General features: G+C 34.0%; 2 protein-coding genes across 9 annotated transcripts in view; one reads left to right on the top strand and one right to left on the bottom strand.

Annotated features, from left to right (window-relative positions):
* Nucleotides 1-1,305: 1,305 nt before the first annotated feature.
* Nucleotides 1,306-19,429, top strand: LOC107598077 (TPD52 like 1). Of its 8 annotated transcripts, XM_016289335.1 has the most exons (10): nucleotides 1,306-1,424; nucleotides 2,586-2,630; nucleotides 3,133-3,156; nucleotides 8,871-8,986; nucleotides 9,614-9,762; nucleotides 15,516-15,617; nucleotides 17,322-17,336; nucleotides 18,641-18,679; nucleotides 19,028-19,088; nucleotides 19,264-19,429. In XM_016289335.1, exons 1-10 carry the CDS (start codon nucleotides 1,406-1,408, stop codon nucleotides 19,378-19,380), a joined length of 687 nt encoding a protein of 228 aa, XP_016144821.1. In that variant the 5' UTR covers nucleotides 1,306-1,405; the 3' UTR covers nucleotides 19,381-19,429. The 8 variants fall into 8 exon arrangements, with proteins under 8 accessions (XP_016144821.1, XP_016144823.1, XP_016144822.1 ...); XM_016289337.1 differs by lacking the exon at nucleotides 3,133-3,156; XM_016289336.1 differs by lacking the exon at nucleotides 17,322-17,336.
* Nucleotides 19,430-19,523: 94 nt separating this feature from the next.
* hddc2 (HD domain containing 2) overlaps nucleotides 19,524-21,391 on the bottom strand; it is a 6,309-nt gene continuing 4,441 nt past the window's right edge. Inside the window, exon 6 of the mRNA XM_016289334.1 lies at nucleotides 19,524-20,923. Coding sequence (XP_016144820.1) covers nucleotides 20,787-20,923 — 137 coding nt within the window. The 3' untranslated portion in view covers nucleotides 19,524-20,786. The remainder of the gene's footprint in view (nucleotides 20,924-21,391) is intronic.

The raw sequence follows: 21,391 nt of genomic DNA, 5'->3' as shown, positions 1-21,391 counted from the left end.
CAAAATCATCACAATTAAAAGAACCAAAGACTTAAACTACTTCAGTCTGTGTGCATTGAATTTATTTAATACACGAGTTTCACAATTTGAGTTGAATTACTGAAATAAATTAACTTTTCCACGACATTCTAATTTATTGAGATGCACCTGTATGTTCCCTCTAGATTTTCATTTGGGTTTGAAGAATACCTGTTTTGGATTTTTGAGAATAAGGTCTGTGACTGGGGTAATCGATTTAGCCGTTTTGTTTTACAATATAAATTGCACACAGTTAAACTTGGATTTCGAAGTTGTATAAAAAATTCAAGGGTTGATAACAGTTTGTCAAATAGGGACTACAACTCCCAAGATGCAAGTAACGTGCTTTAGGAAACGGTCAGCCGTTGTAGTCTTTAATCATTTATATATATTCATAGATATATATTAAAATTAAAGACCAATGGGAACAGTTCTAATTAGTAATAATATGTGTAAGTTCCTACTTAAAGACCAAAGATATATATATATGTATATGTATATGTATGTATATATATGTATATATATCTCTGGACAGGGCTTGCTTGTTTGTTTTTAAAATAAAAAGTAATATTTTTGGCTAATATAAAAGCCTTTTCACACCAAAAGTGAAATGAATAAGCCTCAGGCTGAAGGGAAAGTAAATATACGTCCGTACAGTAGAGTGCAGAAGAAGACATTTTAACACACTTCGGCAATAAAAAAGACACACAAATGTTTGTCTAGAGTCATTTTTGCTTATTAGTATGGTTGAACTGGATCATCGAAGGTCAGAAGCAAAGACATTGGTTAATAGAATGGGATTAAATACATAAAGGATATTTGTGTTGTTTAACATTTAATTATTGCAGGTTTGCGTCATATTCTGAGTTGCATTATTTTTATTCATTTTGAGGAATACTGAATCTGTGTTTTTTTTGTTGTTTGTTTGTTTTTTGTGAGTGAGCTGAATTAATGCATATCCATATCTATTTTAGAACTACAGTAACATCTTCTGATTTCTCTCAACATGGGGACAGGAGAGCTGTCAATCAATACATTGGGAAAAAAAAGTAACTCAGATATTCTCTTGTAAATTAAAAAGTAATGCGTTACTTTACTAGTTACTTGAAAAAGTAATCTGATTACGTAACTCGCATTACTTGTAATGCGTTACCCCCAACACTGCATATCTTACACATTTACCATGACATGTATTATTTAATTAGAATATGCTAATTAGAACTGTTCCCATTGGTCTGTGGCTGAAGCGGCCCCGGTAATAGGCGGGTTTTTGAGAGCAGAGAGCGCTTGTGTGGAGCGCTTGTGTTGGACGCTGGACGGGATATTTCTCTGAACTGAGAGGTGCTGTTAATGTGTACTGGACCTGCATTTGCACAGTACCGCTGATATGGAGTCCAGACAACAGGGTGAGCTTACTTTCCAAACACTTTCATGTCTTATTATTCTGTAAACATACTTGTGCATGTAAATGTTCTTGAATACGTCTGCAAATATGGTTTCACTTTCTTGTGTATCCTCGAATAACTTGAGTAGACCTTCATTGAAGAGGCACGTTATGTTATACTGATTTTATTTGTGCATACCAGAAAAATAGATTAGAACAGATAACTAGACAGCTAACAGCCTAATATTAATATTTTAATATAAATATTAGGCTACTTGAGTCATATGTACATGTTTCTCTATTCTAGTTAATGTAGGCTTCATTCTAACGAGGTGCATGAACTTAAGCCAGACTTGTGATCAAGTTTTCTAGGCAGGAACTATTGTCAAAACATGTAAACAAATGAGGGAATTGGATGCCTCTCTCTCCCTCTCTCTCTCAAGTGCAATGCTCTGGACAACCACGTGACCTTCCCATTTCATTTCCACGTGACTGTCCAGAGCTAAATAATTGAAATCTTGTGACCAGATATGTTCCAGTGGTAGTGCCAGTGAATTGGCTGGTCTTTAACTAAAGAAAACTGTACAGTATAGTAGTATAGGCATCCTGTTGGCACCAGATACCACCAATGCTCTAATGACAGGGTTAGGCAATGAAAAGTCATATTTACATTTACATTGTCATTTAGCAGACACTTTTATCCAAAGTGACTTACAAATGAGGACAATAGAAACAATCAAAACTAACAAAAGAGCAACAATATATAAGCGCAACTGACAAGTCTCGGTTAGCCTAAAGCAGTACACGTAGCAAGGTTGTTGTTTTTTTCATATAATTATCAGAAACAATGTCAGTGTTGTAAACACACTTTGGTACACCGTTTGATATCTAGGCAAAGACCATCACCTGCACCAACAAGACCAGTGATAATCAATGAATTAATAGTATACCTTGCACGTTTAATGACCAAACATTTTTAGTATAGAACAGTAAACGTAAAGAAACAAACAGTAACAAAGTTAAGCTATAGTAAAAAAAAATTTAAAGTATATTTATATGTAGTTATAGTTTAAAGTTATTAATGCATTTAAATATTTATAAGCAGTAAAGTCAATGCATATATATGTTCCATTTTTTTATCGCACTTTAATATCTTGTTTGTTTTGCCAATCGTACTCCACAGAGCTGTATTCTAGCGTACTGACTCCTGAAGCAATAGTAGACTGGGGTAAGAGCTTGCTGTGTAATTTAATGAAAGTGAATGTGACAAACCTAACCTCTGTAGCCATGTAGATCACTCATTTCCACCTCTGAGCTGATGGGTGCTGAGTTGTGTGTAGCTCTTTGACATAGGTGCTTTTAGATGGAATTAGACAGCCATGTCAAAGGCTTTAGCACATTCCAAACTTGTAGACACTGCTAAACCCTAGAATTGTGACATTATTTGATTGACAGACCCTTTGTTGTGCTTTAAATGCATGCCATTGCCATGTTGAGGTTCCTTTAATGAGACAACATGGGTTTGATACGCATGTCTGTGTACATTTTGTTTTTGAATTATATGGTGCATCTCATTTCACTTCTTTGCTGTTGAATGCAGCCTGCCTGATTGCATGTTCTTGTGAGATTTGAGTGCCTTTTTGTCATTTGTAATCTGCTTGGACATGGTGCACCAGCTCATGAATCAGATCATGTAATGTTCTCCTTATTTTCAATTTGCTGAACCACAGAAGACCGAGAGACTTTCCATGCAGGTAGGTCTCCGAAACATCTAATTTCATCTGAAGGTTGTAGCTTAGCTGAGTTTTAAAACCCCTTCAGACCTGAATTTTTTTCACTGAACAATTTTTTTTTATCCACTTGATATTCGCTCTTCTCCAATATAGAAATAAGTAAAAAAAAAAAACAAGATTTATGCCAACTCATTTTATTATTAGATTTTTTCATGTCCACTATAATGGACTCCAGGACTGAAGAAAATTTTTTAAAAATCCCCATATTTTAACCATACATAATAAGTAGAGCTTGTGCACTATAGTTGAACTAGTGTTCAGACTACATACTATAAGAATGAACAAAGAACACATACTATAAGAATGAACAATGCAGTAAAAATGTGAAAAAAGGTAAGATGATATGAAGTCTCAAAAAAACCTATTTGATCCTTTTTGTTGGTTGAAGTGGGTGAATCTGAGTATATTATAAATGTCTTTGTGTGTATGTGAATGGGTTTATGTGTACTTGCTGATTGTTTTGATAAATATATGATTGTGTGCATTATAGCATCAAGGCATCAGTGTGTGTGGAGGGGGTGTGAGTGTGTGTGTTGCTGTGTATTCACTGATGTCACATCCACTATGGCTGTTTCTCACTAAAACCAATGAAAAGTTGATTGACAGGCTATAGTCACTTTGATGGCATAAATGAAATCATTTTAGTTTCATTAATTAACATCAATGTTCATAAAACATTAACATTAGAATTTGTAGCTCTGTATTTAGATTTGAAATGCTTCCACAAATTTCTCAACCTGTTCTACAACTAATTCATGAGGTGCTGCTGATATCTTTCAAGACCTGATGTCCATTGCGATGGACAATAATTAATTTTTTTTAATCCTGTGTTCTGCAACTCTGAAAGATCTTCAAAATAACTTTGAATATTTTCATTTGATAGTCTTAATTTTATAATAGGTGCAAGTTGATGATGCTACCATAAACATACATACATCTGCATATAAGAAGGCATTGCTCATATTATGAAAACATAAAATTTTATTGGTTTAAACAAAACATCATGTGATGTCCATTTCAATGGACTCGGAGTCCGAAGGGGTTAAAAACAACCCACTTTGCATGGTCACCATGTGGAATTTCCTGCCAGTCACTAAATACTCGTGTCTCTGTGCAGCAGTCAGACGGAATTAAATCCAGTCAGATAATCACTAAGAAGAAATCCCTCAGATTACTCCAGCAAGGCCAGAAATTACGCAATGCTTCACTGAAACCATGCCCTTGAATTATACTGCTTTATTTCAAGCTCCAAATAGATTTCCGAAGGGGTTAAAAACAACCCACTTTGCATGGTCACCATGTGGAATTTCCTGCCAGTCACTAAATACTTGTGTCTCTGTGCAGCAGTCAGACGGAATTAAATCCAGTCAGATAATCACTAAGAATAAATCCCTCAGATTACTCCAGCAAGGCCAGAAATTACGCAATGCTTCACTGAAACCATGCCCTTGAATTATACTGCTTTATTTCAAGCTCCAAATAGATAGTGCTTGCATTATTGAAATGGAGTTATATAGTGAAAAAACAGGATTTCTTCCATTTGTCACTGAAAACACTTTATTGGGACTTTTTGTTTGTTAGTAGTGCCGTCAAACTTAGCCTGATAGCACCAGCATTGCTATTGTTAATTAAAACTAAAACCATTTGTAAGTTGATGTATTAAAATTACTAGCACTAAACCTGAAAAAAACGTATTAAAGCTAAATAGAAATATTAAAATACTAATAAAAATGACAAAAACACATGAAAAATGAAAACTAAAATTAAATAAAAAATATGTATATCTAAAAATAAAAGCTCATTCAAAATATGAATAAACACAGTAATACGATATAAATAATACTAATATAACACTAACTTGTGCAATTGGTTTTAATGTTTATTTATCTTGTTTTATAGAATTTTTGCTGATTTGTATTATAGATTCACTGTTTAGATACAAGTGTGAGATTTTTGTGTGTGTGTGTGTGTGTGTGTGTGTGTCATTGAGACTAATACCACTTGCAGAAATGTACACTATAAAAGTTATTTACACAAAATACTGAACCTAATAATTACACAGAGGCCTGTTATTTAGTTTTATTTCCATGGCAGGTAACTGAATGCATTAACAGATTAACTATATAAAAATTATGAGGTAGTTGTGATTTAATAAGTTTGATTAATTGACAGCACTGTTTTACAGTACATAGATTGACAAGATTAAAATAGTATATAATATTTCCTTAATTTTTTTTTTCTCGATCATCTCTGGTCTTGGTTTGAATGCCTTTGTCTTTCATTTCTATCAGTGGGTGATCAGAAATAGGTGTTTTGTTCATCTGATGAAAATAAGAATGCCCTTCTCCTCCTCACATTGAAATCTTTCTCTGAGAACAGTGAAGTGATTCTTTGTGAATCTGTTGCGTCGTCGGGAAGCAAAATGAAGACATTGAGAGAACTGGATGCATAGTCCAGTGAGCTTGACGAAGCTGAACTGTTGAGCACACTGCCCTAAAGGGACACTTGGTTAGTCCGATGACACACCGAACACCATGACACAACTCTGACTCACTCACCCAGACAGAAGAACATGAGAAAGATAAACTGATTAGCCCATGCATTAATTACAAAAATAGACAACTAACCCCAGAAAGAAAATATTGAAAGGCTTATCTGCAAAGATTGCATTTTCCTGTCATTTCTAGTGATATGAAGTTGGTTTGTTTGAGCAGTTCATTTAAACAGATTTGACCAATTCATTAAAAAAGAACCAACTCGAAAGAATTATTCCTACCATATGTTTTTTAAGCTATCTGATGAAAGAAGACAGATTTAGATGACCAACCACATCATCTTGTCTTTGGTTAACCAGCTCAACCAGGTTCCTAGATGGGTTAAAAATAATGGTTTACATTCAAGGTCAGTCTAAGCTGCACTGGCTAACAGCCTGGCTTATTTAACCCAGTATATGAACCATCTAGAAACTACCATCAGGATCTGGTTTTATCAGAATCATTTCAGCATGCAGGAACCTTGTCATTATTTAAATTAGTTTCAAAACTAATAGTTTTTTTCCCCCTCTGAAATGTACCATAACATTATCTTTTCAAAGGATCTTGGCTTAAATCATAGATGTCTCAGCAATTCATCTTGGTGTTGTTGAATGAACCATTTTAATATCTCACCGCTCTCTTTTCCAGTAATAAACCTTCAACAAAGATTTAGCTCAGTGGTTATAGACAGTAGTAACTTAATGGAATGGAAATTATTTTACATATTTAACACGAAAAGGATCGTCTGTACTTCCTCTTATTCAAGACGCAGACCCTTAAATAGATTTAGGGAATCCGATTCATGGGATGATTGGGAGGTTGATGCTAGGCATCAAGAAAATTGCTAGGCAACCTGAAGAATGAGGCTGTGGAACTGAGATAATTGCCTTTATATTATGTTATGCTCAAAGATCCAACCTTCGGTTTAAATCTGTATCAAGAAATCTATTCTATCTATTCTTATAAGTAAATAAACAGTGTTGACATCTTACAGACACAGTGGGGTAATCGTACAGTAATGTCAGCAGTAATGTGCTATGTGAAGGTATATTGGTGTTTATGTCTTTATATCGGTTATATATATGTGTTGTTTTTTTTGAGAACATGCCGAGACTCTGATATGCCAATGCCATATTGCTTGTTTTTATATTTTAAATGTCAGCCACACAGGACGTGTTCATGCTCCATGTTTTAAACTTTTTTTTTTTTCCATCATAATGACATTTAAATATCTAGACCAAAACTGAAACAGTCAAAGCTAGCTTGTCCAAAGTAAGGCTGTCACCAAAATAAAACGGTTAAAAACTAGTTAAAAACATTTGTGATATGCTGACTAATTCATCAGATTATTCACAAGTAAATAATAATAATAATAATAATACTAATAAATATAATTCACAACTAATAACATATGTTAATATGTGCTTAGAAAATCAAAATTTGTAACTGTTGGTCCATATGAGATGTAAATTGTGTTTATTTTTAATAAATAAAACATTGATGGAGAATGTTTTTAGTGAATCGTGCTAAATAACTATGTGAAATTTACAGGCCGATATTTATTTGCACTATTTTATTGCTTCTTCAAAATGAAACGGTTTTTATATGACCTGCAAATCCAAATGGGTTATGTGAAAATAGCAAATAGTTGAAAGACAAATGAAGAAAACTGTAAATGCATAACATACATATTCTGATTCTATCGTGTCAATTTCCTCTTGCAACCAATGCACTCTTTTGCTTTAGTTGCAAACAGATAGATATGATCTGCTGTACAAGCCATTGTGTGTGGTGTAAATGATGAATCTGAGATCTCATTCCTGAGCACTTTTCTGTGCTTAGACCGTCCAGCTCTGCTCTTCTACCTGCTGATTGCATTAGCCACTAAAAGTGTATCACGCGTTTCATGCCACAGCACTCTAATCAGTTTCTCGTGTAATGACTGACCAGACTTCTGAGATGTGACTCTCGTTTCCCTGTGGACAAAAACAACCTTAACATGTGCTCATATTACTGGTGCCATATTAAATGCATTAGTGCTTCATCATGTGAGCTTTCATTTTCTAGCTATTGTAAGATTTAGTTTTTCCTTTCACTTTTATCATGATGAGTGTGTTTTAGACTCTTCAACATAATGCTTTTATAGCACATGGAGTTTTTGAGTGAATAAATTAATTATAAATGTAACAAGGTGTTTGCACATTTTTTTAAAAACGTGTCTGAGTTTGTTTTAGCATTATCATTACATATATGCTATACTTTCAATAAAATGTCACTCTCAGATGAACACTAATGTAAAATATTGATTTATGTAAGTCATGTCAGGCATGTATTGCAATGAAATGAACCTGAAACACATAATGGTGTCCTGAGTGAGTGATTTTGTAGGGATTTTGGGGAACTGGATTGAGTTTTCAGTCATAGGTATGATAATTAAACCACATTCCTACTTTCATGTCCTTTTTTCTTTGCTTAAGTTCAGCTTAAATCCTCAAATGCATAAGAGAATACTGCTGTTCCGTTCTCTAGTCTCTGTGTGTCAGCTGTTATGAGGTGCTTTAGACTGAAATCAGCCTTATGTTGCCTCAAAACATGCTGCCATAATGCTTGTAACATTCTACAACCTTTCATTATAACTGCAAATACACCTTCATTCTGGGGAGAGGCAGGATAATTACACCGGGAAGGTGATGGTTAAATCTGTTTAAAGGCTTCACTGCTGTTGTCACGCTGACTGAAGGGTAGTTTCTGTATAGTGCAAATCCTGTTAAGACATAATGGTTGAAATTGTGTCTTAGTTTACCTAAAAATAGCAACTAATAATAAAAAGAAAGGTTTCTTGAACACCAAATCAGCATACCAGAATGATTTCTGAATATATAAATAAATATAGAATAATTTTTTGGGTAAACTTTTCCTTCAAGTATATAAATTGTACCCTTGTGTTTTAATGAGTTTTTGAGACTCAAAACCTTTTGAGCTAAATAATTCTAAGATTTTAGAAATGGTTGATTGACTTTACACAAGTTATTTCTCTGAAATCAAATCACAAAGAATGTGTGCTCAAAGATTTGTCCATTTGATTGAGACATGTTAACAATAAATTCCATTGTTCTGCTATTTTTGTACATTTATTTCCAGGTTTATTGGACAAAGAGCCTCTAAAGGAAGTGGATGAGGACATGGTATCAGAGGTGGATCTCAACAACACTGTCACAGAAGGGGAGCGAGAGGAAATGGAGAATGAACTGACTAAGGTATTTAACCCAGTGTTTTAACAGCAAAATGGGCTGGATGATCCTTAGAAACTATGTTAGTCTGTGAACTTGAAGGCTACAGCAGTAGCTCAAGCTGACGGATTGCATATTATGTCAATCCTGCAGATCTGTCTGCATTTTCCTTCTTTGCATGTTGTGACTCACTTTTAAATAGTAAAAAAAAATGTGCCTCTGTTCACTTAAGTAGCCATTTCTATCTGTTATGGGAGTTAAAGATGACATTTATTAGTGTAAAAATATAGTTAGGTTGATTTCAGTCATATTAAAGCAATTAGTATTGAAATGTGATCCTGTCTACTGTACTGTATTTACTGAAATATACTGTGCTGTTGCCACACAAATGGTCTGCATTATCTCGGAACATACACCCATGATTGTAAATCATGTGACCGAAGCTTTCCCATTTTTTTTTTCTTGGGCTACTTTATCCTCCGAGATCTTCATGGTCCACTGAGCCAGGCATTAAATGTGAAACAGTTTGCATATGAGACAGAAAGAAAAGAGTGGACACTTCATGTTAGAACTGAATTATCTGTTGTTCCGATAACTGTTATTTAAATATGAAAAGATTCAGCCCTCAGCCTTGACTTATTTTCCTTCTGTCAGTTAGAAGAAGAAATCACAACTTTGAAACAAGTCCTGGCCTCCAAAGAAAAGCGTCACTTGGAGCTGAAACAAAAACTAGGGATCACACCCCTGTGTGAACTGCGACAGAACTTCACCAAGAGCTGGTACGACATGCAGACCAGCACTGCGTAAGTAGTCTTTGCTCTTCCTTGTGATTAATGTCATATTTCATTCTGGCTTGTGACAACAGGTGCATCATGAGTGTGTTTTAGACTCTTCAACATAATGCTTTTATAGCACATGGAGTTTTTGAGTGAATAAATTAATTATAAATGTAACAAGGTGTTTGCACATTTTTTTAAAAACGTGTCTGAGTTTGTTTTAGCATTATCATTACATATATGCTATACTTTCAATAAAATGTCACTCTCAGATGAACACTAATGTAAAATATTGATTTATGTAAGTCATGTCAGGCATGTATTGCAATGAAATGAACCTGAAACACATAATGGTGTCCTGAGTGAGTGATTTTGCAGGGATTTTGGGGAACTGGATTGAGTTTTCAGTCATAGGTATGATAATCAAACCACATTCCTACTTTCATGTCCTTTTCTCTTTGCTTAAGTTCAGCTTAAATCCTCAAATGCATAAGAGAATACTGCTGTTCCGTTCTCTAGTCTCTGTGTGTCAGCTGTTATGAGGTGCTTTAGACTGAAATCAGCCTTATGTTGCCTCAAAACATGCTGCCATAATGCTTGTAACATTCTACAACCTTTCATTATAACTGCAAATACACCTTCATTCTGGGGAGAGGCAGGATAATTACACCGGGAAGGTGATGGTTAAATCTGTTTAAAGGCTTCACTGCTGTTGTCACGCTGACTGAAGGGTAGTTTCTGTATAGTGCAAATCCTGTTAAGACATAATGGTTGAAATTGTGTCTTAGTTTACCTAAAAATAGCAACTAATAATAAAAAGAAAGGTTTCTTGAACACCAAATCAGCATACCAGAATGATTTCTGAATATATAAATAAATATAGAATAATTTTTTGGGTAAACTTTTCCTTCAAGTATATAAATTGTACCCTTGTGTTTTAATGAGTTTTTGAGACTCAAAACCTTTTGAGCTAAATAATTCTAAGATTTTAGAAATGGTTGATTGACTTTACACAAGTTATTTCTCTGAAATCAAATCACAAAGAATGTGTGCTCAAAGATTTGTCCATTTGATTGAGACATGTTAACAATAAATTCCATTGTTCTGCTATTTTTGTACATTTATTTCCAGGTTTATTGGACAAAGAGCCTCTAAAGGAAGTGGATGAGGACATGGTATCAGAGGTGGATCTCAACAACACTGTCACAGAAGGGGAGCGAGAGGAAATGGAGAATGAACTGACTAAGGTATTTAACCCAGTGTTTTAACAGCAAAATGGGCTGGATGATCCTTAGAAACTATGTTAGTCTGTGAACTTGAAGGCTACAGCAGTAGCTCAAGCTGACGGATTGCATATTATGTCAATCCTGCAGATCTGTCTGCATTTTCCTTCTTTGCATGTTGTGACTCACTTTTAAATAGTAAAAAAAAATGTGCCTCTGTTCACTTAAGTAGCCATTTCTATCTGTTATGGGAGTTAAAGATGACATTTATTAGTGTAAAAATATAGTTAGGTTGATTTCAGTCATATTAAAGCAATTAGTATTGAAATGTGATCCTGTCTACTGTACTGTATTTACTGAAATATACTGTGCTGTTGCCACACAAATGGTCTGCATTATCTCGGAACATACACCCATGATTGTAAATCATGTGACCGAAGCTTTCCCATTTTTTTTTTCTTGGGCTACTTTATCCTCCGAGATCTTCATGGTCCACTGAGCCAGGCATTAAATGTGAAACAGTTTGCATATGAGACAGAAAGAAAAGAGTGGACACTTCATGTTAGAACTGAATTATCTGTTGTTCCGATAACTGTTATTTAAATATGAAAAGATTCAGCCCTCAGCCTTGACTTATTTTCCTTCTGTCAGTTAGAAGAAGAAATCACAACTTTGAAACAAGTCCTGGCCTCCAAAGAAAAGCGTCACTTGGAGCTGAAACAAAAACTAGGGATCACACCCCTGTGTGAACTGCGACAGAACTTCACCAAGAGCTGGTACGACATGCAGACCAGCACTGCGTAAGTAGTCTTTGCTAAACCTTGTGATTAATGTCATATTTCATTCTGGCTTGTGACAACAGGTGCATCATGCACATCAAGACATCAGTGGTGGTCCTTTGCGGAAAAATCAAGCAAAACAAGTAGCTCAAGGTTTAGTTCACAGCCAAATAATTTTTTTAGATATTGAATATTTAGATTTTGAATGTAAATACTTATATGTATTGTATATATTTCTGAAGTTGACACATAGTTATTAAAGTTGACTAGAACTAAAACTTTTGTTAATTAAAATAAAGCTGTAATAAAATATGAATATTAGATGAACAACTTAAACTAAACAAAAATTTGAAATGTTGCAACTAGAAATAAAACCTACTAATAAAAATATATTTAAAAAGTATTATTTACAAAACAAAGGATACAAAATTACAAAAGCACATAACAAAATGACTAAAACGTTAAACTAAAATTGAAATCTGAAAATATCAAAATAAAAGCTAGTTCTAAATATTAATAAAAAGTATAGTAGCATATAAATAATACTAAAATAGCACTGAGTTGACATGTATTTTTGTTGCATTGTATGTCTGTAGCACAAACAGTATGTGCAATAATGATTTAACAATGTATACCACATCCAATATTTTTGTTTTCTTATTAAAATCCAGTACTTTGCATAAAAAAGAACAACATTTACATTGACCTGTTGTTTATTACCCAGCTTCCTTCTTGAGAATGAATTGCAATCTGAATGAGCATGTTGAAACAGTGGTGTTTCCCGCTCTGTCTATGTATATTTAGGTTATTGCCATCACAGTGTGGTCCATATCTGCTTCAGTTCACATTCACCCAGACAAACAATGACATTCTGAGGCACACAACCCATCTGCACGATAATAATGTCACTGTGTCTCTATGCACTGATCCTAGCTGCACATCTCTGGTTCTCTTTATACGCTGTTGTAATGCACATTTACTATCACTACCCTCAGGAATAACACAGATTAATACACAGATTACAAGCACGATGAACAGAAACCATTCATACGCAAAAATTATGTGAATTAATGCTAACAGAAGAACATTTATTAATTTAGTAGATGCTTTTACAAATTACAATAATACAAGAAAGGAACAATTAATCATAAGGAGAAAACGATACATCAAATTTAACAAATGCATGAGCTTGGCAGCTTGGTCATTGTATGAAAGAAGCACCATGAAGATTGTTAAATGTTCCTTTTTTTGTTGGATAAATGACAGCAAGCAGGTTTGGAATGACTTTATGGGTATATATAGACACCATTTTCATTTTGGGAGAACTGTTCCTTTAAGTGTATGATTTATGCTCTTATTGTTTTTATTATTATTATTATTTTAATAAAGAGTATTTGGTATTTTCAAACCCCACAGTGGTATGTTTTTTATTGCACCGATTTAAAATGGTTCTTAGTTGGTTGTCATTCTTTTTACAGTAGCTGTGGTGAACTGACTTCACAACAATTCTTTTTTGAAAATTAAATCTGTTATAAGTCTGACTTTGTTTATATTCCCATGTTCACCTGGTTATTCAGTTACTACAGTGACATGGTAACTAGCATCTCAAATGAATAGTCCTTCTCATGTCACAGTTGCCATGATGAGAAGGTTGCGGGGCTGAGAGGGACAGAGTGATCAGATAGCGTCTGCTGACCGATATGAATGTTTCCTGCATTAGCCTGAGAGTCTCTGAACATACGTTAATCAGATGACTAGATTTCCAGCTCCTAGACTGGTCTCGGGTCAGTCTAGATGTGCTGTTATACAAAGCATGTAATTGTACAATGTGATTTACCTCACGTACTGTAATTGGGACTGTGAAATGTGCATTTTAGCATGATACAACTTGAAGGACTAGTTCGCCCAAAATGAACACTCTGTCATGATTTACTCACTACCATCATGCCAATCCAAACCTTTACACTTTTCCATTCAATAAAGGTAAATGGGGATGATCGAGCACTGAAAAAATGACATATAAACAGCATAATATCACTGTAGAAGTAATCCAGACTTGTGCACTATATACCAGGTTTTCAATGTCATACCATTGCTTTGTGTGTAAGGAACACACCAAAGCTTTTTGTAGACTTTTGACTGATCCGAATGTGCCAGGTTTGGATACTCTATGTGTAAAATGTTATTAAATGTGGGAGTTTTGTTCTGACAAATGTAGAGATCTTGGGTCAAGAAGTTTCTGTGACTTCAGTTGACTGGTTTAGATGAACTTGCTGTCTAAAATGTGACGGGATTCTCACTCAACAGACCCGAGAACATTTAGGAAGAAGCAAAGAGTAGGAATCATTCTTACACCATATAAACAAATGTTTAAGCATATACATTTATGTAAATGTCTAAATGTTATTTACTGTAGAGTATCGGTAGCATACTCCATAGCATATGGCCATAGTGTTCCCTTTTTAGACTGTCTTATTGTATTCTCTGTATTGAAGCAGCATTTCTTCCTGTTTTCTATGAGATCACAGAAAAAAAGTGAAGTTCTTCCTGTCTACAATTCCGAAAAGGCACCTTTTTGTTCTTTGCCTGTACTTGTTCTAAGTTTGTTCTTGTTCTTCAGTCTCCTTTGGGAAATGGCATGTCGTGTTTAATGTGCTCTAAGATCCACTAAAGATTTAGACCAGGGTTTCCCAAACTTTTTTGTCAGTCAAACCCATTAGAAAATATTTTCTCGAAGTACCCCCTGGGATTTTAATAATATTTTAATTTAAAAGGAGTTAAAATTTAAAAAATGTAACGGCATATTTGCATTTTCATGGTTCTCTGTTGATTAAGGGTAACACTTTGGGAACTGACATGTCTAATATTTAAATGTCATGTTTAATGTATTCTAAGATGCACTAAAGAGTTACACCAAGGTTCCCAAACTTTTTTATGTCGAAATATTTTCTTGAAGAACCCTTTGAGATTTTAATATTTGAAGTTAATATACTTTTTTTTTTTTTTACACACATTTGACACATTTTCATTTTCATAGTTCTCTGTGGCCACATGCAATTAAAATTTAAAAAATTAATCTTTTTTTAGTACATTGTTTATTATCAAATGTTTTTATTATCAAATTGTTTATATATAGTGCTGCCTGTATATATGGCTTTTTGGTGGTGGTGTTATATTGTTTTACCTCTTATAAAAATGTTAATGTATAAAAAATGATATAATGAATTACATAAATATATTACTTTTAAATTACAGTTGTCCTGTAAAATAAAAAATGACACTTATAATTTATATATCATATATTTTTTGCAAATTCTATTTTACACTGCAAGTAACAGTACTCATATTTATGTATTACATGTATTAAATTCTTCACTTTCATATTTTCATATCCTAAAGCTTTTATTTTGGCAGAATACTGGTGAAACACTAAACCTTTATGCACAGAAATTATGCAAATGTGGACATTTGATAATCACACTAAGCTATATTGCCTTTTCAGTTTTATTTAGATTGTGCAGCCACATATATTTATTTTAATTATACATTTGGTTTAATTATTAGCTTTCAATCAACTCGAACCCCCTGCAGTACCCTTGTGAACCCCCAGGGGTTTGTAAGTCCAGGGCCATTTCTGCTATGGAATATGTTTTAAACTGTGTAAATTAAAAAAAATTTAAAAAGTATGTTTGTGTGCAAATTTTATATTTATGAGAAATATTTTATCTATGATAGGAATATCTGAGTAAGAGTATCTGGTTTTGTACTGTTCTGCCAGATACAAAAAGACGTCTGAGACCCTGAGCACGGCAGGACAGCGGACCTCAGTGGCCTTCAGTAACCTGGGCAATGCCATCAACAGGAAGTTCGGCGATATGAGGTACAATGTCACTTCCTCCTCTGCCTCTTTCTGCAGGAATCTCCCACAAATGCATAGTACACACGCTGTGATTGTTGCACAGTGAAATGGCAGTGGTCTTGAGGCATTTACTTTGGCCAGTCTGTTTGAGTGGCATGTTTGTGTTACGTAAGCCTCATTTAAGCAGCTTTCAGTGGGCCAGATTGGGGGCATGTCCAGCTGGCATAAAAATAAGAGCTTGTGATGGCATGAAGAATTTACCAGCTCCTCCTCACTGGATCCTGGATGGTTGAGACACTCTTAGACAATAGATTCTTTCATTTCAAAAGAACAGTAAAAGAGAAGTGTCCACATCTACAGCAGGGTGATAAAGGATTGCCTGTTGAAAATGTGTTATTGATAATGGTCATGCTTTACAGATGGCAGTCCTAAACACTGCAGAAAATCTGATTTTTCCCCCAGTAAAAATTTATAAATAAATATATTCGTTAAACAAACAAAAAAATTTGTTGTTGGAAAATATGTTGTGTAATGTATTTTAGATTTTTCCTCTGTATTTATAATAATTATCTTATTATTTAAAAATTTACTGTAATGTGTAAATAGAGTATGTGTTGTATACATAATACATACACACACATATATGTATATACATATTTACACATAATGTTATATATAGATATATATCAGTTAATTATAAAGAATTATCAAAATCAATGCATGATGCCCAGTTCTAATTGACCACTCACTCCTGCTTTTGCGTTAGCAAAATAGTGTTGACTTTACTGTTATTGGATATTTATGTAGATCCAACACCTCATTACCTTATTTTACTTCAGCATGTTTGGCCTTCAGATACTGTATCCCAGGAGGTATGTGTGTTTGGTTGCCAGTGTGTGACACCATCTCTCTGCATGTGTCTGGGAGTTTTCTACCTCACGTTTGCAATGAACATCCAAAGAACAATGTTTAGCCTTGCAAGCTTATTGGCTCCTAGCTATAGCAGCATACAGCATGATTACAGTCCATACTGTTTATGCAGCTAATATGACAAATCAATACTTTAAAAAGTGTCAAAATTTTCATTTTTGTTTAAATGATGATCAGTATTCTTATAAATTCTGCAGTGTGTGTGTGTGTGTGTGCTGATTGCTGAGTGCTTTGTTCAGCCTGTTGTACAAGGCACAAATTGGCAGTATTTAACAGCCAGTATACATTGGCCCTAAAAAGTATTTGGACACTTACTGTAAGTCACACTTAAACATGTATGAATGCCATTGCATTAGAATTTAGAATTCCATTGCACACTTTTAAAGCAAAACATTTCACAAGGTTTAACATGACAGAACAATTGTTTAAATAAAATTAAAAAAATTATTTATAGTGTCAACTTGAGGGAAACTAAATTCAGACATCTACTAAAAAAAATAAACACGACACCACTTGGATAAAAGTTGTCTAAAAAAAAAAGTTCAAGCATCATTTGGTTTAATATTTTTCCCATTTCCATTTTTAAGTGTCCAGACTTTTTTTGTGACCACTGTATTACAATTCTCTAAAATTAAAAGAATTTATGAAATTTAAAAAAAATATATATATATATATATTTTTTTTATATTTCCTCAAAATATGTTTTGGGTTTCATATGACCAAAATTGTGTTGAATGGCCTATAATCAAAAAATTATTTACAGTGTTCTTTCCCTATCTCTGATGCACACCAAAGGTCATATTCTCTTGGGTAAGATATTGTGTTTATATATCCCAGATAGAGATTAGCAATAGCTGCTTTCTTTTAGCATCTGCATGATACATGAGAACAGTGATGGTGCTCTGACTTCAAGACAGGACTCAGACACAGTGTTTCCATAAATAATCAATATGGTTTTGAAGAGGTATTCAAGTATCTGAACAGCTAATATGAATATTTCAATACAATTTCAATGCGTGTCCAACTGAATTGAACTGATTCTGAGAAAAAAAGCCATAAATTCATTAGATAATATGAGATCTGAAATGGTTCAATGTCTCAGACTGCTGTAGCATTATAAGGTCTTACTTTTGTTTTTAATCAGCAATGCATGTTCAAATCCATATTGAGCTAAAGTCACAATCATTTCTCTGTCTCCCACATTAACTACATGCAGTTGTTTAATAGATGACTGGTTTCAGCATGTGTTGCTTTTCATTTAACTATTTATGTGTTAACAAATAATGCAAGTAATACTCTTGTTTTGATATATATAGTTTGTGAGAGAAATAGCAAAACCTCTTTGGATAGCCATTTTTATCAGGAAGTTCTCACTTTGCATAGCAAACAAGAAGTGCAAAATGATCACAGTTCTGTACAGTTAGCCTGTTCACATCCAGCGTAATTATAACAGCAATCTATACCTATATGGGATTGTTATACTGTCCATTAGAAAGTCACCAGCTTGTACAGTACAGTTCAAAAGTTTGAGGTCAGAACTATTTTTTTTGAAAGAAATTTGTAGTTTTATTCAGCAAGGACATATTACATTGATCAAAAGTGACAGTAAAGACATTTATGATGTTACTATAGATTTATTTTTCAAAAATGCTGTTTCCACAAATATATTAAGCAGCACAACTGTTTTCGGAATAGATAATTACGAAATGTTCTTGAGCACCAAATCCGCTTATTAGAATGATTTCTGAAGGATCATGTGACACTGAAGACTGGAGGAATGATTCTGAAAATTCAGCTTTGTATCACAGGAATAAATTACATTTCAAAATATATTCAAATAGAAAACAATTTTAAATTGTACTAATATTATACAATTTTAATAGTTTTGCTATTTTGATTAAATGCTGAGATTTCTTTGAAAAACATTTAAAAAATCCTACCAACCCAAACGTTTGGTAGTGTAGGTGTAGTGAAATGCACTGCTGCAGGCTACACTTACATATAACTAGAACTTTTAATCATTCACAATTTTATGTGTCTTATTTGTAATGTACTTGTTTGTCCGTGATAATGATCGAACCTCTTTTTTGCTTGGCCATGCTTTCATGGGACAGCTATTCTATACGGCAGTCAATGAGCATGCCTACAATGAGGTAAATGTGTGTGAGAGCTTGCTTTGCATGTTTGTTCTACTATTGCATTTTAGAAACTTTTTAAAGCATCCAAAAAATGTGATGTTCTAGGATACAAACAACACAAAAATGCATGTGACATCATATATCACATATACATACAGTATATAAAATTGAGTGTTGGTGTGTCAGATGAATAAATAGTAGTTTTGTTGCGTTAAAATTTTTTTTTAAATAATGGTAATCCCTGCTTGTACCATCTTGCATGCATCTACATTACAACCTGGTGAGGATTTTAGGACTGCAGTTGAATGGACCAGATTTACTGATTACATAGGTAAATAAAACTAAACTATTTTTATTTCACAGGAACTCGCCTAGTTTCAAGTCCTTTGAGGAGAAAGTCGAAAGCACAGTTTCAAACATTAAGGTAAGCCTGACATACAGTGACCTTATTAGTGGTCAAACAAGCAAACTGTAGCTTGGTTTGCCCCTTAGTTCAGCGCTGTTAATAATTGATCAGCTTATCATTGGTCATTTTCAACTTCACTGTCCTGAATGTCAACATACTATCCAATGTCATGAGAGTTTTGTGTTGCGAGCAGTCTAAGGTTGGAGGAACAGGAGGTGCGGGCAGTTTTGAAGAGGTCCTGTCTTCAGCGGCCCAAGCCAGCTCCCAGGACACCCCTACTAATAACGTGACTGGGAACAGTGAACGCTAAGGGTTTTAATGGTCTACCAGTGAAACTTTGATGATACTTAATGGTTTGGAGGCACCAGGGGCCCAAAACATGGTAATACATGCCTTTCAGATGCATGTTGGTGCATTATCCGTGCTAAATATTTCGTAACTTTTGCATGGAAGGAAAACAACCAAGTGGAGAGTGTTTATTCTTTTAAGTTCTTTTCAAAATATGTATATTTTTCGAGGAGTCCGTGTTTGGTGTAGTCCTGCATTACTTTATTATTTATACTAACTCAACATTGTTTAACTGTAACAAAGCATGATACATTTCCAGGACCAAATATAATGGCTGCATATACAATCCTAAGAGAAGTACTTGAAAGAATGTTTAACAAAATAGATGTTAGGCTGTTTTCCTAAATGTGCTTATGTTTCTATTCTTGCTGTATGCTCATAACTACAGCACATATTTGCTGATAACAGATGCAAACAGCAAATTAAAGAATGAGGATTTACATTTTACTGTAATTTATTACCTTATCTAATATGCCTGATTTAAATTGTAATGTATTGGTAACCAGAATTGTCACTGACCAAAAATGTATAGCATTATTATATCCTGTTTTTTTCTTAACTTCATACATTTGTGTGAAATTTGTTGCAGCTTTACATATTTAACATTGACACTGAAGTCAATTGTTGTTTTAAGGAATAGGATTTTTGGCCGAAATCTTTCTTCAAATTCATACTCCGTGTTGAGCTGCCGTTCATTATTAACGTTAGTCATTAAACATTTTTTTGCAAAGTCACAAAGTCCCAGCTTATCAGTCATGAAAATAAGGTGAACTGAATCGTAATCAGAAACCATAAAATGAACATTAATTTTACTGTTTCTTAGTCACTAAAACAGTAAAGTGCGGCAAAGTCTCTGCAAAAATGTTCACAAGATAGATGCTGCTCAGTTTTGACCTTTGAGTTGCTTATAGAGAATCCTTTTTGTAGCTTCTGCTTTGCTTTCCACTTTCTTAGTGTCAGTCACTGTTGTAAGTCACACAAACATATTTTGAAAGTTGTTATAATTATAGAATTATTTCCATTGCACTTTCATGCGTTTAACAAAGTAATATCAGTTTCAAGTGATAGAAAATATTATTTTCTATTAAAGCATCTATTACTGGAATGCAGTAAAACGATCAAAATACAAATAACAGAAAAACAATTTCTGAAAGTATTTCCATTTAGTTTGAATAAAAGAGATTTATCTATTTTTATCAAAACTCCTGCAGAACATTCAAACAAACAGGACACAAACATCAAACAACCACAAACCATGCTTCTGTGCAGTTAAATAAGATTATAATAAAACACAGCTAATCTGGACAAAATGAACACTCTTGTGTACAGATGTGTGGAGGTAGCTTCATTGCCTGATTTGAACTGAGATCATGGTGTCACTAGTGTGTGAGAGATTGTGTCAGTGGTTTTCTCTGTATCGTTGTCTCCTCTGGCAGCGATGTGTCTAGCTCTCTCCTCATTCAGACTCTTCACCAGACCCAACACCTCTGGATGATGGAACCTGCCTGTGATCAGAGGAGAAAATACATCTGTGTCCTATAACAGGCAAAATACAAAGCTATTTCATTGAATCAGTAATTGTAAGAATGAAAACTGCAAGTTATTGCAAAATTGCATTTTATGCAAATAATTAAAGGAATAGTTCACCTCAAAATGAAATGTTTAAAACGGTGTTTGTAAGAAACAAATCCATCATTAAACCATCACTTCTGGCAAAAATCCATAGTAATGCTTCCTCCAGTAAAAAAAAAGAGTCCATCCCCTGTTGTCCTCTTACTTTAAAATCCACTGACAGGTTTTGTTAGGAACTGTTTTGGACTCTTTTCGCTTGTAAACAGTCCTTGATCTGTGCATATTTCTCTCCTTATTCAGACGAGATGACTTTTTCCCTGGAGAAAGCAATACTATGAATAGATTGGACTGGAATTGTGGGGATTACTTGTGGATTATTGTGATGTTTTTATCAGCTGTTT

Source organism: Sinocyclocheilus grahami, unplaced genomic scaffold, assembly GCF_001515645.1.
Source record: "Sinocyclocheilus grahami isolate Dianchi unplaced genomic scaffold, SAMN03320097.WGS_v1.1 scaffold244.1, whole genome shotgun sequence".
Taxonomy (NCBI): Eukaryota; Metazoa; Chordata; class Actinopteri; order Cypriniformes; family Cyprinidae; genus Sinocyclocheilus; species Sinocyclocheilus grahami.
This window is presented reverse-complemented; position numbering and strand designations above follow the sequence as displayed.

What these genes read in the sequence shown, in the direction of transcription:
- LOC107598077 (XM_016289335.1), top strand. An exon ending in TGGAGAATGAACTGACTAAG is followed by an intron (nt 8,987 to 9,613) that starts GTATTTAACCCA and finishes TCCTTCTGTCAG; the next exon opens with TTAGAAGAAGAAATCACAAC. An exon ending in GCACAGTTTCAAACATTAAG is followed by an intron (nt 19,089 to 19,263) that starts GTAAGCCTGACA and finishes TGTTGCGAGCAG; the next exon opens with TCTAAGGTTGGAGGAACAGG.